The 16,324-nt window shown below is 52.7% G+C and overlaps 1 protein-coding gene across 6 annotated transcripts in view; it reads right to left on the bottom strand.

The window, feature by feature from the left end:
• Nucleotides 1-395: 395 nt before the first annotated feature.
• TRAF3 (TNF receptor associated factor 3) overlaps nt 396-16,324 on the bottom strand; it is a 133,316-nt gene continuing 117,387 nt past the window's right edge. For all 6 annotated transcript variants that reach the window (XM_030803942.1, XM_030803943.1, XM_030803940.1 and 3 more), the window contains 3 exons: nt 14,509-14,649; nt 8,498-8,672; nt 396-6,721 (listed from right to left, as the gene is read on the bottom strand). In XM_030803942.1, the coding sequence (XP_030659802.1) occupies nt 6,150-6,721; nt 8,498-8,672; nt 14,509-14,649 (888 nt within the window). In that variant the 3' untranslated portion in view covers nt 396-6,149. The remainder of the gene's footprint in view (nt 6,722-8,497; nt 8,673-14,508; nt 14,650-16,324) is intronic.

Here is a 16,324-nt window from a genome sequence, read left to right on the forward strand (position 1 = left end):
TGCTGAGACTGACCCCAGGCCTGTGGGTCCAGCATGCCCTTTCACCATGCCAGATGGCGGGCACGTGTCCGGGCAGGAGGTCAGAGCTCCGCCTTATCTGCTCTGGACCAAGACACAGATCTGCGAGCCTGGCCCCCGGGATTCCCTTTAGGTTAGAGGCCGCAGGCAAAACTGTAAGCAAAGTGGAAAAGGCGACGGCAGCCCCTCGCTGAGAATCACAAAGTATTTCAAGATGGTGACAGAGGGCAGCACACCAAACATGGGCCTCCGGCCACACAGGTCTTGGCCAGGTGGCCATACCGGGCTCAGCCACTGAGAGGACAGCCTGGGGAGTCTGGCAGGAGGGAGGCCACTCACCTGGGGCCCGGCCTGCAAGAGACGGTGTGATCAGAAACTGAGACTCCATAATCAGATTTATTTTCCTCTAATAAGACAGTTTAGCATCTCCGAGTTTTGCATTCTACAGTCTTACAAACTTTAGTTATTAGCATCAGAAACACAAAAACATTGCAAGACCTCAAAACACAAATAAATACCAAATAAAACCACACATAATATACAATAAACAAAAATATAAAACAGTAATGCTATCAGAAAGTCAGGCATGTTGCTAACTCACAGTAACAACATGATTATTGCTGGGCAATAACTGACGGTCTTTTTTTTTCTTAGAAGAGCGGAAAACAGGACCCGAATCACTGGTCACAAAATCACTTGGACTGTCAAGATGTGTCCTCACAGCAAGCGGCTACTACAGACGCAACTTTTAAAACAGGCAGATTAAAAAGACAGGGTCAAATGAGAGATTGGCCTTCTTTGGTCTTTGTTTTTGGGTAACAGAACCGAACACAGAGGCACTGGCAGAGAAGAGGCTGCGTATCTGCAGATGCTGTGCAGCGTCGACACTGCCCTCTACACTTCACAGAACTTCTCCTACAGGCGTTTCTTACAGAAATCACCGGACATCATGCCGGCTCGTGTGTTTTCCAATTAAGTCATTTAATTTGCTGTTGGAGGGTATCTTACTTGTTTGAGGGGACCAAGTTGTCAAAACCAATCATCACCTAATTACAGGAGTGGTACAGCGATCCTGGACTTCTAGCCTCTTTTCATGGTGAGAGTTCACAAGACAGACTAGACACAGTGCAAAAGGAGAAATGAAACGCACGCTCTGCTTGGCCACCGGGGCGTCCTCACCTGCACACCTGCCAGCCCCGACAGGGCCGAGGCTTCACACGTCTGCCCTGCAACCGCGTGTGGGGCACACCAGGGTCAGGCGGAAAATACCCTTGCAGTGAGGCTGGCCCTGCCTCACACCGCCTGCTGGCCCGGCTCCCTGATGCCGCCGTGCCTGTGACCATCGGCACCAGCCTGGATGAGGCAGCAATAATGACCAGGTAGCCTGCCGACACTGACCTCACCTGGCCTGGGCCCCGGTGGGCACATTCTACTTTGGAGAAAACAGAGCTACTGAGATTTGCAAACAGAAAACAGAACTATGGTCATGGGCTGAGAAGTAGATTTGGGTGACAGACCCTCATTCATCTCACAGACACAAAAGCAAAGGGGCTCCCAGCACTCTCCCTAGCTCTCCTTCTACAGTCTAATAAGTAAAGATCTGGACTAAAATTTTTAAAAAACAGTATTTTACAGCTCTGCCAGAGCCCTTCTGACACACAAATTACCCCCAGTAGAGGGAGGAGTCTGGGAGGGCCGGGGATTGAGCAAGGGGCCCACAAGGGGAGTCTGCGCCCGCCCAACCCTGCAACGGCTCAAGGAGACAGTGGCACTGCCACCCTGCCGGGGCTGTGCACAAGGTGATGGTCCTCGCGCCAATCCTCCCTGTGCAGGGGAGAAAGGAGGTGTCAGCCCAGCTGTTGGAATCAGTGTACTCCCCGGCCCTCCCTTGGGCTGACAAGGAATGACCCCGCTGGAGACAGAATGGTTGTTTAAGGACCCATCCAGACCCCCCCTTCCTTTGTCCGACATCACCTCTGGCTGTAGGATATGGGTCCACCATGGTGACTACCACCAGACGCCATCAAGCAAAGGGGGTGCTGGAATGTGACATTGGCATGGTCGACATCCATGGCACACGTGGCCCCTGGCCCAGGGTGACTGAGGACCCTGGAGCAGGCTGAAGTGGTCTGGGAGGCAGCTGGCTGTCCCAGGGGCTGTGCCTGGAACTGCATCCTTACTGAGCTGGGCCACACGGGGTCATGGGGAAGCCTCCTGCCACAGCCAGTGCAGTGGGAGCCCTGAGAGGCGGTGGGCCTGTGGGGCCCGGGCTGAGGAAGTGGCCCAAGGAGCAGGAGCCCCAGTACGCCACACCGTGGCTCCCCGGTGCCACAAGCCAAGAAGGGCATGGGGATGGGGCAGGGAAGGAGAAACGAGGGAGAGGCAGGAGAAGCTGCCTGAGCAAAGGGCTCCCTTGTTCAACTGGCTGTTGTGGCATCAAAGGGACACAGGTGCTGTCCCTCAGCAGAGGCTGCTCGGGGAGGAAGGGGTGGCGGAATGGGGCTGCAACCTGGGTCACAAGGGCCCCCTCTGTCCACCTGCACAGGGAACACACATCTGCAAGTCCAGGCCTTCGCCCAGGGCCCCGGCGAGGCTTGCGCTCAGGGGACAGCACCACTTTCATGCTTGACGGCTCCTACAATTGACACAAATCCCAACCTGCCGCCTGTGTGTCACCAGAGCACGGCGAGCTGAAAAGCCCAGCATATGTTGGGGCTTACTCAGGCTCCCTCCAGCCCAGCTGGGGCTGGCATGTCTAGTCCCAAAGCCAGGCCCCACGGGTCCCCCACTTCCACACCCTCACTGAGCCACCCAAACCTGCTGGAAAGGCCCTACTCCCAGCCTGGCCCCCATATCACAGACACACCCCAACTTCTAGCTCTGCAGGCTCCGCTGGACAAGCCCTAGAACCAGAGGGTCAGGCTTCCAGGCCCAGCTGTGGCTTGCACGTGGCTCAGTGTGGTCACGAGAGCCAGTGCCCTTCACGTGAGCCGGGCCCAGGCCAGCCGCCCAGCGTGCCTGGCAGCAGGGAGCAGCCCAAGCCACAGTGTCCTGGAGAAAACTGCTCGAGGCAAGGGGAAAGGGGACATTGTTTTGTTACGAAGGTGATGGGGAAGCAGACCGGCTTAATTCATGCACAAAGGACTCAGTTGGTTTCTGTAAAGTACTGAGCAGCTCTGTCCTGCTGGGAGTTTGGTCACGTGTGGTAAACAAGCAACACCCCCAAGCATACAGTGTGCGCCCCCCTTTCCCACTTACTGCCAGGGCCCTGTGACGCGGGGAGGGCCGACCACTGCCCGAGGGACCACTGGGCCTCAGCTGCAGGGAGACCATGGCCCCAGGCTGGCCCAGGTGGTGAGCGCCAAGTGAGGGTGCCCGCGGGCCGAGGGTGGAGCAGCACAAGGCTTGCCCGCCGCTGGGAGAGGGGACACCGCCCCAGGCTGCTGCCCACTGTGCTGAGTACATGAGAGGAAGACACACTCAGAAGAGAGACTCTGATACAACCAAACACAAGGACAAAGCATGTGACACGGGCCATCCCATCCTTAAGGACCCCCATCACTCAGGTTCAAAGACAAAGCGTGTGACACAGGCCATCCCATCCTCAAGGACCCCCATCACTCAAGTTCAAGGACAAAGCGTGTGACACAGGCCATCCCATCCTCAAGGACTCCCATCACTCAGGTTACATCTGTGGGACCCTCGGGTGGGCCCCATGGCGTCCCGCCAGAAGCGTCTGCCTGGGAAGGGCTACTGGAGACGTCCCAGCGACACGCACGGCTGCTTCTGGGGGCCACGCCAGGACTTCAACCCAGAGGGGAGGAAATGGTTCTTACCAGACCGAGATGTTGCATATCCTTCATCTAATATTGTACATTTTGTGAAGGGGAAGTTGCAGGGATGTCCCTGTTGTTAACCCCTGGCCTCAGGAAAACTACCTGAGGGCAGGTAGGGGACAGGCCTGAGGTGGGGGACACCTTCAAGGGAACAGTAGTTTTCCGCAGCTTCTGCAGGAAGTCCTTCCTTTATGAGCAGGGACACGCGACTCCCTCACAGGGCAGAACCAAGGATACTCATTCCCCCAAAGCAATCCCAGGAGAGCGGGGAAAGGAAAGGCAGATAAGAACAACGGAACGCTTCGACCGCGAAAGGGCGCGGCGGGCCCCTCACGGGAGCTCAGGGCACGTGGGTGCGACGGAGGGCACTTCCAGCAGGCACTGGGGCAAAGGCACACCCAGGACAGATGGCAGCACCAGAGACAGGTGGGCCACCGGGCACCCACCAAGCTGTCCCCGCACGGCCACGGGGAGAGCCGAGGCAGGCAGTCTGACGTGCACGGCCCAGCTGGCCAATTGTGGGCGCGGCTTGTGGGCGAGTGGCACAGGTGTGACGGTTCGCACACATTGGTTTTGCCTAAGAAGCACCCGTCGCGTGTAGCACCCATCAGTGGTAAGAGCACCATGAAGCGTGGTGCATAGCAAAAGGGGTGCAGGGGCCGGGCTCCAGGCTTCTAATCACAGTTGGACACTGAGAGACAGTAAACAGTGAGTTGAGAAAATGCCGTCCGGGCAGGCGCAGGCTGGGACGACGGGCCCTGTGGCCACCCTTCCCGCCAGGGTGGTGGTCAGGAGCGCCCGTTGGTCAGCCTGGGCAGGCCCCCGAGCAGCGGTCTCTGGAATGCTCAGAGGGTTCTGCTTCGGGCTGTGGGGGTGCCCACGGCCCCGTTGGGGACACGGAGAGGCTCAGCTTCTGTTCCACACCTGCCTCCCTCAGGGTGGGACCAGGCCGTACTTGGACCAGGCGACTCACTCGTGGGGCCTAGAGATTTGGAATCTGTGGTAATTAAGCAGCGGAGGCTCCAGAAGCCGACGGTGGAGCCTGGCTTCCCCTCAGCAGGTGCAGAGGTGTCTGAGGGCCCTTGTAGAGACAAAGATCTAGTGGTGGAGAGAAAAGTCTGGTTAAACTAGCACTTTCTAGAATTATGCTCAACGCAAACCCAGGGTGGAGAAGCAGCATGTCACATCTAAGGCACATGTACCGTATGCCACCAGCTCTATGCACAATGTTGCTTTCGGAGACTGTTGACGGCATGCAGCAAGATGACGGGATGGAGAAACACACCTGCGGGCCTCCCTCAGCAGTCACCCGCCCACCCCTGACATGGAGACCGAAGGCCGGTGCTGTCGGCAACAGAGAGCTCGTCCGAACACATGGGGCAGAATCCAAACACCTACAGGATTTTGTTTAGAACTCCAAAGTTCAACGGATGCCCTATTTTAGGGTGAAAACAATTATAAATCTGAAAATGATGCACAGCATCCATGAGCGAGGCTCCGTTCAGAATTGTGAAGTCGTGTCATTAACTACGACAGATATTGAAGGTTTACATTTCTAACGAGAAATAACAACAGGTTGAATATTCTCTTTCCTATCACAAGTGATAACCAGTGTTTGATATTTTATATTTTCTTCCAAGAAATATCAGTCTATCAACGTTTTAAAATAAAATGTTTGCAGTAACAATTATTTGTAGAACTTTAAATTAAAAAATGATTCTGAATTGAGACTTTCAAAAAAAAGACCTAGGTATACTTCAGGGTCTTCTGACAAACAAATTATTAAAACAGAGACCAGATGAGGCCTTAAAAATAGACAATATACTGTATTTGAAACAAAATTGCACTCTTGAATTTTAGAAAGAAGATATCAGAATTGCATTACTATTTCATAAATTCTCCTTTTACTTAACATGCTGACATGTCCAGCTATCCCCACGTGTGTGTGTGTTTTTTTGGTGTTCAAGGAAGAAAAATCATGTTTCTTTTGTTTAGCATATATGTTTTCCACCTTAATTAACTAGATCTTTAAAAATGAAAATGAAAACCTTCTCTGACAGCAATATTTATCTTGTTGAAGGATAAATAATTCTTCAGAGTGAAGTGTGGCTAGTCTATTATAAAATGTGTCAGGTGTGCTCACGCGTGGCTCCTCCCGTCGGCACGCGTCCACCTTCTGCCACTTCCTCCGTCTCACAAGGTCCTTTTCTGAGCGCGAGGACCTCAGTGAAGACAGACTGGTTCAAATCCCCCAGAGGAGTTGCCTTCTGCTAAATCCACCTCCCCAGCTACTCATCAGGGATCGGGCAGATCCGAAGTATCCACTATGACTTTAATAAAAATTGTATCATCTTTAATATATGTCCCATTTTCTAGAACAGTTTGGGCCACAAAGACTGGGCAGCCAGAGGCGATGTTCATCTCTCCTGTGGGCTTCTTGAAGCTGCTGCTGTTGGGGTCGGGCTTGAACGCATCTCCCAAATGACGTCGAGAGGACCCCTGATCCATCAGCATGAGTGTCACCTTCTGCTTAAATGGCCAAGGAAGCAGGGCATCATATTCTCCACGCATGATGACAAAAAACAGCGACAAGTGCGTCCCCTTCCCCATCCCGTCCCCGTTCAGGTAGACCCTGGCACACATCTTATAGCCAAAGTAGCCAGTGTAGAAAGGCTGACTGTAAAGGGACAGGGTCTTCCCCATGACGGCCTCCTGCTTCCGCCGCTTATAGTCGCGAATCTTCCAGATGAGCACGCCGTTGTAGCTGGCGGTCTCCAGGACCTGGAAGCGCAGGTCCATGTCGGCCAGGCGGATGTCGTGCACACTCAGCATCTGGTCATGCCGGCTCAGCTGGGACTCCAGCAGGCCTGCCACAGGTGAGGAGGGATTTGGTGAATGAGACAGGTGAACGTCAGAAAGGTTAGGAAAGCAAAGCTGCACCAGCACTTGTTATTTTATTTCATTTTTTTGAGACGGAGTCTCGCTCTGTTGCCCAGGCTGGAGTGCAGTGGCACCATCTCAGTTGACTGCAACCTCTGCCTCCCAGGTTCAAGCAATTCTCCTGTCTCAGCCTCCTGAGCAGCTGGGATTACAGGTGCCCGCCACCACACCTGGCTAATTTTTGTATTTTTAGAAGGGACAGGGTTTCACCATGTTGGCCAGGCTGGTCTCGAACTCCTGACCTCAGGTGATCCACCTGCCTCGATCTCCCAAAGTGCTGGGATTACAGGCATGAGACACCGTGCCTGGCCCCCCGCCCTTTTTTTTGTTTTTTTTGAGATGGAGTCTCGCTCTGTCGCCCAGACTGGAGTGCAGTGGTGCAATCTCGGCTCACTGCAAGCTCTGCCTCCCGGGTTCACACCATTCTCCTGCCTCAGCCTCCCGAGTAGCTGGGACTACAGGCGCCCGCCACCACGCCCAGCTAATTTTTTGTATTTTTGGTAGAGACGGGGTTTCACTGTGTTAGCCAGGATGATCTCGATCTCCTGACCTCGTGATCTGCCTGCCTCAGCCTCCCAAAGTGCTGGGATTACAGGCGTGAGCCACTGCGCCCGGCCTCATTTTTTAATTTTTAAAGAGGCAAGGTCTCGCTCTGTTGCTCAGGCTGGCATCAAACTCCTGAGCTTAAGTAATCCTCCCACCTCAGCCTCCCAAAACACTGGGACTATAGGCCACACCACCATGCCCAGTCACACCAGCATCTGAATCAACAATATAAAAATCACTGTGGTTTCTGAGGGCAACACCAGCAAAACTGTGTAGACAGATGTCCTGAGGCCACCGCCTCCCAGGGAAGAGCCCAGGTCCCTGCCCCAGTTTTACCACAGCTCCCATGTCCACAGCCCTGTCTGTCTGGACATATTACTAGGCACAGCCTGCTGACAGGGGATGTCCTGGGCAGTTGACCTGCCTGTGTATCAAAGGACACCTCACTGCAGGGTCCAAGACAGAGCGCTCCACTGTGGCTTCCTGGGAAGCCCGCTGGTGGGAGCTCCTGGGAGCAGGAGACAGCTGTGCTCTCCCCAACCCTTCCTCTGGCCTCAGCACCCGCAGGTGGCCTCTGCTCTCTTGGAGGCTAAGCTGCTCCCCTCTCCTCCAACCTCATTCTCTGCCTGCTTCGTCCGGCCCCACAAACACACCGGTAATCTGTGTTCCTTTCTGCCATTAATCCTCTTCATGTAAATATTCCCAATACTCTTTCAGTCCCCAAAGCCATAGGCCCACATCTGCTTGTGGATCAGAAACATGCTGGCAGAGCGCAGTGGGACTGCTGGCCCCCAGCCCTTAGGAGTGGAGTCTGGGGCGCCCCCACCAGCAGGTCCTGGCCTCTGCCATCTGCGCTTGGGCCTGTCCTGCGGGTCACCCTTCGGCCAGTCTCTCCTGGGAGGGCTTTGCAGCTTCCCGTGGCTGCAGCCACTCCTACTCTCTACACCATGTAGGGCCTCACACGGAGGGGACAAGCGTTTGTCTTTGCTGGGGGACTTTCAGCAGGAAAGTCATCACACCTCTGCGTGTTACCCATAATTAGGAAGAACTTCCTAAGGCACATGTACCTAACACAGCCCTCATCCCACGGACCCCGCCCCAGCACTCACCCGGGGCCCAGATGCACACTGTTGGCCCAGCTCTGGCCCCTATCTCACCTGTGTTCCGAGCCACTTGCCCCGCGCTCTTGTCCACACTCTCCAGCTCCGTCACACGGTTCTGGAGGGACTCCACGCTGCTCTTCATGCTGTCTGCTTCCTCCCAGTTCTGCCGGAAAGGCCGGATCTCCTTGTCGAGCTCCTTCAGCTTCTCTGCTTGGCTGTCTATCACTCGCTTCCAAACCAAAGGTGTTAAAAAGCAAAACATAGTTAGGACTCGGAAAATGCTGCACCGCCTCCCATCAAAATGCAGACGGGCTAGGAGCAGAACAGTCACAGAGGCCCCTGTATGAGGCCTGCCACCCGCGGCTGACTCCAGGAGCGGGGCTCTGCATCGGGCCTCCTGGGAGCTCCCTGGGAACAAGTGCTTGTGCTGGCGGGGAGCACTCGAGGTGACGTGAAGCCACATGGAAGAAAACAACAGGAGGCTCCACTACGTCAGCCTGCTTTGTCAACAGAGAGCCATCAGGAAAGTGAAGTGACAGGTGGCAAGTGTTCAGAAGACCGGGGGAGATGTCTCCGCTGTCTCTGGGGCAGGCAGCAGCTCATGCTTCTGCTGCCTACAGCCCCTGCCCAGGCTTCCCTGTTTCACAGCAGCACTGGTGCCGCCTGCCCACCTGTTTCTCACACGCCCACACCCTGGCGTCAGCCAACCCCACCAGCTCTCCTGTTCAGATACCCAGATCCGACCTCACCCTCACACTCCCACGTGTCCCTCCCAGCTCTTCTCCCAGGCCACAGCAACTGTGCGGGGCCACAAGTCTCCCATGGACATCTCCTCTGCAGCCCTCGTATACCTCGGGGGCCATAGTACAGAGGGTCCCTGCTTCCCAGAGAGGCCTCACCCCTGTAAGTGAAGGTCCCACGGGGCAGGTGGCCCTGCATGGCTGCCACAGGGTCTCAAGTTTAGGATGCCAGAATCATGTCCATGTGGCCTCATCTTCCCTTGGAACTTCTAAAGGCCTCCTACCCTGCTGCTGGGTCTGGGGCAGAAGCACAGCCCTGTCTCTGTGGCTGCAGGGGGTGCCCCAGAACGACCCCAGGGTCCCAGGAGAAGACTCCCACTCCTCAGACCCCTCCCACCTGGATGGTGGCAGGAAAGGGCCCCAAGGCACGTCCTCAGGCCCTGGGTGAAACCCAGTGGGCCGATGCCGCAGACGCAGGGGTCTTCCCCCGCTGGCTCCACACTCAGGCTGCCAGGCCCCAGCAAGGGAGGCAGGAACGCAGAAACCCTGCCACGAACACACGAGGCTGCCAGCAACCAGGCCTGACTTTATGCTACTTCATTTAACTAATTCAGAAAGCCCTTTCCCAAAACACACAGGCCACTCATATTTGTCACTACCTGGAGAGGTGGGAGCTGTACTCTGCCCTGGTGGCCCAGTCTGTGTTAAGGGGCTGGATTGTCCACCTGTGAGATGAAGCCAGGGACTTTCACTTCAAAAAATGATGTGCATTTTCAAGCAGCTTGTGACGGCTGGAGAGTTTAGTGCTCAATGCAGCTGTGGAATGACTGAGCCACCTCACAAGCTGTGGGCCACACCGGGTGCTCAAGGGGCGGGCCCCAGGGCCCCCTGAATTCACTTCTCCTTTTGGAAATCTATTTTTAAACATCTAGGTTTCAGCACCTTTGCTGGCTGTTATTAACCATGAAGACACAAACATGACAGGTCTGGGTGGCTTTTTGGACGTAAAAGCAGTGTTATTCTTCCTGTTCTTTCCAAGAAACATGATGTTAGTTAACCTCTAAAAAGTAAGGATAATTTCTCTAAAGAACACCTCTTTCCACTGTCACTGTCCCTTTAAACTGACACTGTCACTGTCCCTTTATTTTACACAATCATACATGCTCAGAAGGATATTTAATCAGCTCACCAAGTCTATTTGCTGGGGGACAATACCACTGATGACACTGAACATCCAAATCACACAGCTCCTCTACTGAGCACCGGAAGCCTCTTGCATCTCCACCTTCTAATACTGTGCACTGAGCTGGCGGGGGTGCTCGCGAGTGGCAGGGGAAAGTTAATGAAAACCTGATCAACAGAGGTCTGAGAGACGCCCTTTGTAAGTTAGCAAACCCTGAAATGAAGCATGAGTCCCAGGCAGGGTGGCCCAAGACAAGCTGTGCCTCACAGCTGAGCCTCAGACCCCCAAGGTTAAGAGGGGGATGGCACCGAGCCACCCCTCCCCGTGATGGTGCTACGCAAGGGCACGCCTGACCTTGAGCACAGAACGGGGAGTCTCCAGCAAGGACTCCCCTGCACAGCAGGGGCCCCCGAGGCAGGAACACACAACACGCGTGCACTGCATGCACAGACCAGCGCGACTAAATAAAAGGCGTCTCCACGAGCAGCAAGGGAACTCGGGCTATTTTTAAAACAGGCCTTTCATCTGTATCAATAGCACCGTTTCAAAGCAGAACGCAGAGTCACATCAAGTGTTCTCTAAAACCCAGCAAACGTGATTTCATCCTTGAAGAACGGTCTACACTCAGTCACTGCAGTTTCTATAAAAATAAATCTCAAGTGCAGGTGTGGAACGGTACAGAAGAAAGACTCCGACACAGAGCTGAAGAGACAAAATGCACTCCACATCAACAATCCAAATCAGAAGGTCTGCCTTCAGGGAGCATCAGCCCGTGAGCCTCACACACTTGCACGCCAGGGCTGCAACTGCGTCACCTGCTGTGATGCCTCACTCTCAGGCCACTGGGACCCTGGCACACAAGCCCGGCACTGTGAGAAGCCCAGTGGTGCCAGCAACCTGAGTGAGGGCCGCATGGATGGACATCCCTGCCTTCTGTCCCAGCGTGTGCTCCTCTGCATGTGCCCTGTGGACCCCCTGACTGCAAGAACCATCAGTTCATCTAGTCCACTGACACCAGAAGCCTGGGTCATGCTCGCACCTATGCTATCTTTTTTTTTTTTTGAGACAGAGTCTTGCTCTGTCGCCCAGGCTGGAGTGCAGTGGCACAATCTTTGCTCACTGCAACCTCTGCCTCCTGGGTTCAAGCGATTCTCCTGCCTCAGCCTCCTGAGTAGCTGGGATTACAGATGCCTGCCACTGTGCCCAGCTAATTTTTCTATTTTTAGTAGAGACAGGATTTCGCCATCTTGGCCAGGCTGGTCTTGAACTCCTGACCTTGTGATCCACCCGCCTTGGCCTCCCAAAGTGCTGGGAATATGGGCATGAGCCACCGTGCCCGGCCTAGGCTTTTTTTTTTTTTTTTTTAGACAGAGTCTTGCTCTTTCTCCCACACCTGACTGCAGTGGCACTATCTCGGCTCACTGCAAGCTCTGCCTCCCGGGTTCACGCCATTCTCCTGCCTCAGCCTCCCAGGTAGCTGAGACTACAGGCGCCCGCCACCGCGCCCGTTTAATTTTTTGTATTTTTAGTAGAGATGGGGTTTCACCGTGTTAGCCAGGATGGTCTCAATCTCCTGACCTTGTGATCCGCCCGCCTCGGCCTCCCAAAGTGCTGGGATTACAGGCGTGAGCCACCGTGCCCGGCCTGGCTGTCTTCTTAATAAAGAAAAACAGGATATTTAAGAAGTAAAATATTAAGAACTCATCGCTCCCCGGGCATGCAAAAGCAAAGACACTCTTGAATTCCACTCCTTGACCCCCCGCCTGCACCCCCACTGCCACAGCCAGACCATCGGGCCCTCTGTGCTTCAACTCCCGCCATCACCAGGACTCTAGGGTCTACTGGAGAATCAGACAAGGAAGAAAGAAGAAGACCCCAAGTGACGTGTGCCCTCATCACCTAGGTGGTCCACAAACATGGCTGGAGGAGTGCCTGGAGCTGGCCAGGAAGAGAAGCAGGAGAAAAAGACATCTGTGCAGCAGCATGGAGCCTCTCAAGGAACAACAAGCTGGTCCACTTTAGCACGGGGAGTGGGGCGAAGCCGGGAAGGTGACCGGTGGCTAGTCATAGAGGTTTTCTGGGCCACAGTAAGATTTTACGATAAACCCTTCCTGGGGCAACCGGAAGGGCTCTGAGGATGAAACAGTGGAGAACATGGCTAGGCTGGGCTGCCGCTCAAGAGGGTGGGCGGGGCCTGCAGCAGCAGAGGGATGGCCTGGCCCGGTGCAGCTCCCACACAGCCAGCACCTCCGGGCATCAGAAGGCTTTCAATCAGCATTTCCTGAGGATGGACACTGCAGAATCCTCCTGGCCAAAGACCACCAACCCCAAAGTGGTCCCAAAGGTAACACTGAATTTCCCCTTTCAAAAAACCACACGGTTGGAAGGACCTTCTGTGTAGACCACGCCTGCTCAACGGGTCACATGGAGAAGAGTTTTTACACGTTTCAGGCAGGGCCGTGTCCCTGCACTCAGGGGAATCAGGCGCGGGCAGCCTGCTCTGAGTCCCTTCCCTAAACACAACCTGCTCTCCGCCACACCCAGCCTCCTGTGGGGAAGAGGCGGGTGCGCCATCACCTCCGACTCGTCACAGGTCAGGGGACACTGGCTGTGCCATCACTGCTCCACCCTCACTTCTCTGGCCTTGGCAACTTGGTTTCCCCCTTTCTTTCTGACTTATGCTTCACTGGTTCATCCACTCACAAAAGTTCTCGAGTAGAAATCGCATACCATAGAGTGATTAAACTCAACTAAAAAGTAAAGTAAATGAGAACACCTGACCGGAAGGGGAGAAACTGAAGATGAACGCAGAGGAAATCTGAGGTTTGGGATGGGGTGTCAATACATCACTGTGTATGTTCTAACTTTTTGTTGTAAATGAATCCAGTACTTGTGCATTCTTCCTTCTGTTGTGGCTATTTTAAGAGGTGATTTCCCCGGCCTTTCCAGTGCAGCTCTGAGGCCGAGGTCAAAACACAGCAATGATCTCATGAACAGCCAGAGCTGCTTGCCAGGGAGCGCAGGTGCGGGTGGGCCACAGGGTGGCCATGGCCCTGCGGCAGTGGCCTGACCAGTCGCCTTGGCCAGTCTGATGACCGACACATTGCTGGGCCCTCAGCAAAATGCTGGGGGCTTCCAGCGGGAGGCTTGGTGTTTTAAGAAACATTGTACTTTATTTGGCTTGATTTAATGCTAATGACTTGGGCCTTTTCTAATACAATCTAATGTTTCATTGTGTTTTCTCTTTTTCTCTCTGGGTAACTACAAAGTATAATAAAAATGAAATTAATTTAATAAATCCCTATGCAATTCAAGTCATTATGACTCATCTCCAATGTCAAAAAGTGGAGAAAAGGCATTCTCAAAGATGCCATGACTCTGTGCTATTAGAAGTATTTTCTCTACCAGATAATCTAGGGATACACCGTTAAGTTCAGGCCCTTCAGTGACATGAGTGATTTTTCCACGGTGTGTGACACACCCATGGGAATTACTATCACAAATGCACATGATTAAGTGAATGTGCAGAGAGCATCTACAATGATCATCTATTAACAAGCACCCCACAGACACCTGTGACGACAGACGACAGGAGGAGCGACATTTCATCAGTCCCCTTTACATCATCGCCTCTACTCAGGGTGGCAACGGTTCACTGGTTTGTTCTTCTGGAGGTGCGTGTGGATTTCCACAGTGAAACCCAGCAGGTGAGCGTGTGTCACTGGAAAGCTCACAATAGAGTAGCTGGGCTGCACAGCACCTCAGTGCAGGAAGTGAGACTTTGCACACAGCAACTACTCATGAACAATATGAAATCTTAAATAATAAAAACAGCTAATTTAAAAAATACAGGCTTCGCATCTTATTTCTCCAACAGTAGATCAAAGGCATGGAAGAGGGGTGGAGGCTTGCTCTTCAGAGAAAAGGCAGTAAGAAAATGCTGACTTACAGCTTCCCAGGCCGGGCTTGTGCTAGCCCAGCTGCCTTTTCTAAGCCTTCACCACTTAGGCCAGAGAAATCAGTTGCCTTTCTCCTTGCAAAGGTCAAGGACTCAGCTCAAGCAGTTCGCTAAGAAAGCCCTAAAGGGGAACACAGGCAAGCTCCTCTACCCTTTGATCTGGCCGTAGTCCTAAGATTCTTACCTGTAAATGAAGGATTTTGGATTCATTATTTCGAAGCATTTCCTTTTGTCTCTCAATTTCAATTTCAAAGCTACATATCTGATTGTGCAAACTTTGTATGCTCTTGTTTTTTTCTACACTTTCATTCTGCAACAAGGAAACCTAAAAAAGAAATTCTTTAATTAATGTAACCAAAAGTGGTTTTCATATTAATTAGCAACGATATCAATTAAATTTTCACAATATAGGCCTTCTGTTAGCTTATTGACAGAGTTTCAGAAGAAAAAAACCCCTTCAAACAGAAAATGGTAGTCCTGGTACTTTTCTTTCTTTCTTTTTTTCCCCTCTAGAGACAGGGTCTTGCTCTATCCCCAGGCTGGAGTGCAGTGGTGCAATCATAGCTCACTGCAGCCTTGACCTCCTGGGCTCAAGTGATCCTGCCACTTCAGCCTCTTGAGTAGCTAGGCCTACAGGTACATGCCACCACCATGTCTGGTTAGGCTTTAAAAAAATTTTTTTTTTAGAGATAGGGTCTTGCTATGTTGCCCAGGCTGGTCTCAAACTCCTGGCCTAAAGTGATCCTCCTACTTCAGCCTCTCAAAGGGTAGGGATTAGAGGTGTGAGTCACCATGCCCAGCCAGTCCTAATTTAATAGGGAATCCTATAAACAGTGTTTCCCAGAATCTCTTCCAGTAATTAGGGTGAGGCAAAGTGCAGCAACTGACTGAATTTCAGAATAAATGAGATGCTTTTTCAAGTTTTTGCTAAAAACTAGCAAATCTTTTACCAGAGTATTTTTCAATTGTTGACCAGGAAACACAGTAAGAAACAGATGCTTATGTATCACCCCATTTATACCAACGTGTGTGTGTATCCCTGAGAACAGATGTCATAAAGCCGTACTTGCCCTAATAATTTACAATGCACCCTGATATTTTTTCTTTTATTCCATTTCATTTAAGAAAATACTAGTCCCTGAAGGACGTAAGTGGCATAAGCCAGGCACAGAAAGGCAAACAGGATGCACTCTCATTTGGACGTGGGATCTAAAAAAGTCAAGCTCACAGAGGCAGGGAATGGTGGTTACCCAGGCTGGTGGAGGTGGGTAGTGGGGGTAGGCTTGTGGAGCTGCTGGGCAAAGGGCACAGAGCCTCAGTTAGACAGAAGGGCGGACGTTTTTCAGCCCACTGAACAGCATGGTGACTGTGATTCATAATAATGTGTGTTTCAAGACTGCTGGGGGAGCAAACTTTAAACGAAGTGACGTGATGGATACGTTAATTAGCTCGATTAAATTATTCCGCAATGTGTGTGTGTATATACCAAAACATTACACTGTACCCCATAAACAATGCTGGTCACAACCTACTAAATTATTTCACATCCACCCAGGGGCCACACCCTGCAGTCTGAATAGCTCTGCCAACATAATGAAAGCGTGATGAGAATACAAAAAATTACATGGGTGCTGCACCCTTGGGGCCAGCCTGCTTACCCTCAACACGGAGAGGCAGAGCTGATGCCCGAGGATATGCTTCCACGGAAGCACAGAAGAGCCCCTGCAACCCACGTCAGCCAAAGGGAGGGCTTGCTGAGTGAGTATTTCCAACCCCACCTTTGACCTTTCCAAAATCTTTCTGAAACATAATTAGCTCCCAAAGACAAATTAACACCTGGTCTCAAAGATGAAAAGTTCAAGGGTAACTCCTACGAGGCTTTCTTCCTCACAAGATTTTTACAAAGGGCATCTTGACCCCCCACCTATTAACGAGTATCTCTATCCATCAGGGTGGTGGTCTCCACCCCAGAAGACCCTAAGCTCTGTGCCAGATCCAAT

This window comes from Nomascus leucogenys, chromosome 22a (genome assembly GCF_006542625.1).
Source record: "Nomascus leucogenys isolate Asia chromosome 22a, Asia_NLE_v1, whole genome shotgun sequence".
Taxonomy (NCBI): domain Eukaryota; kingdom Metazoa; phylum Chordata; class Mammalia; order Primates; family Hylobatidae; genus Nomascus; species Nomascus leucogenys.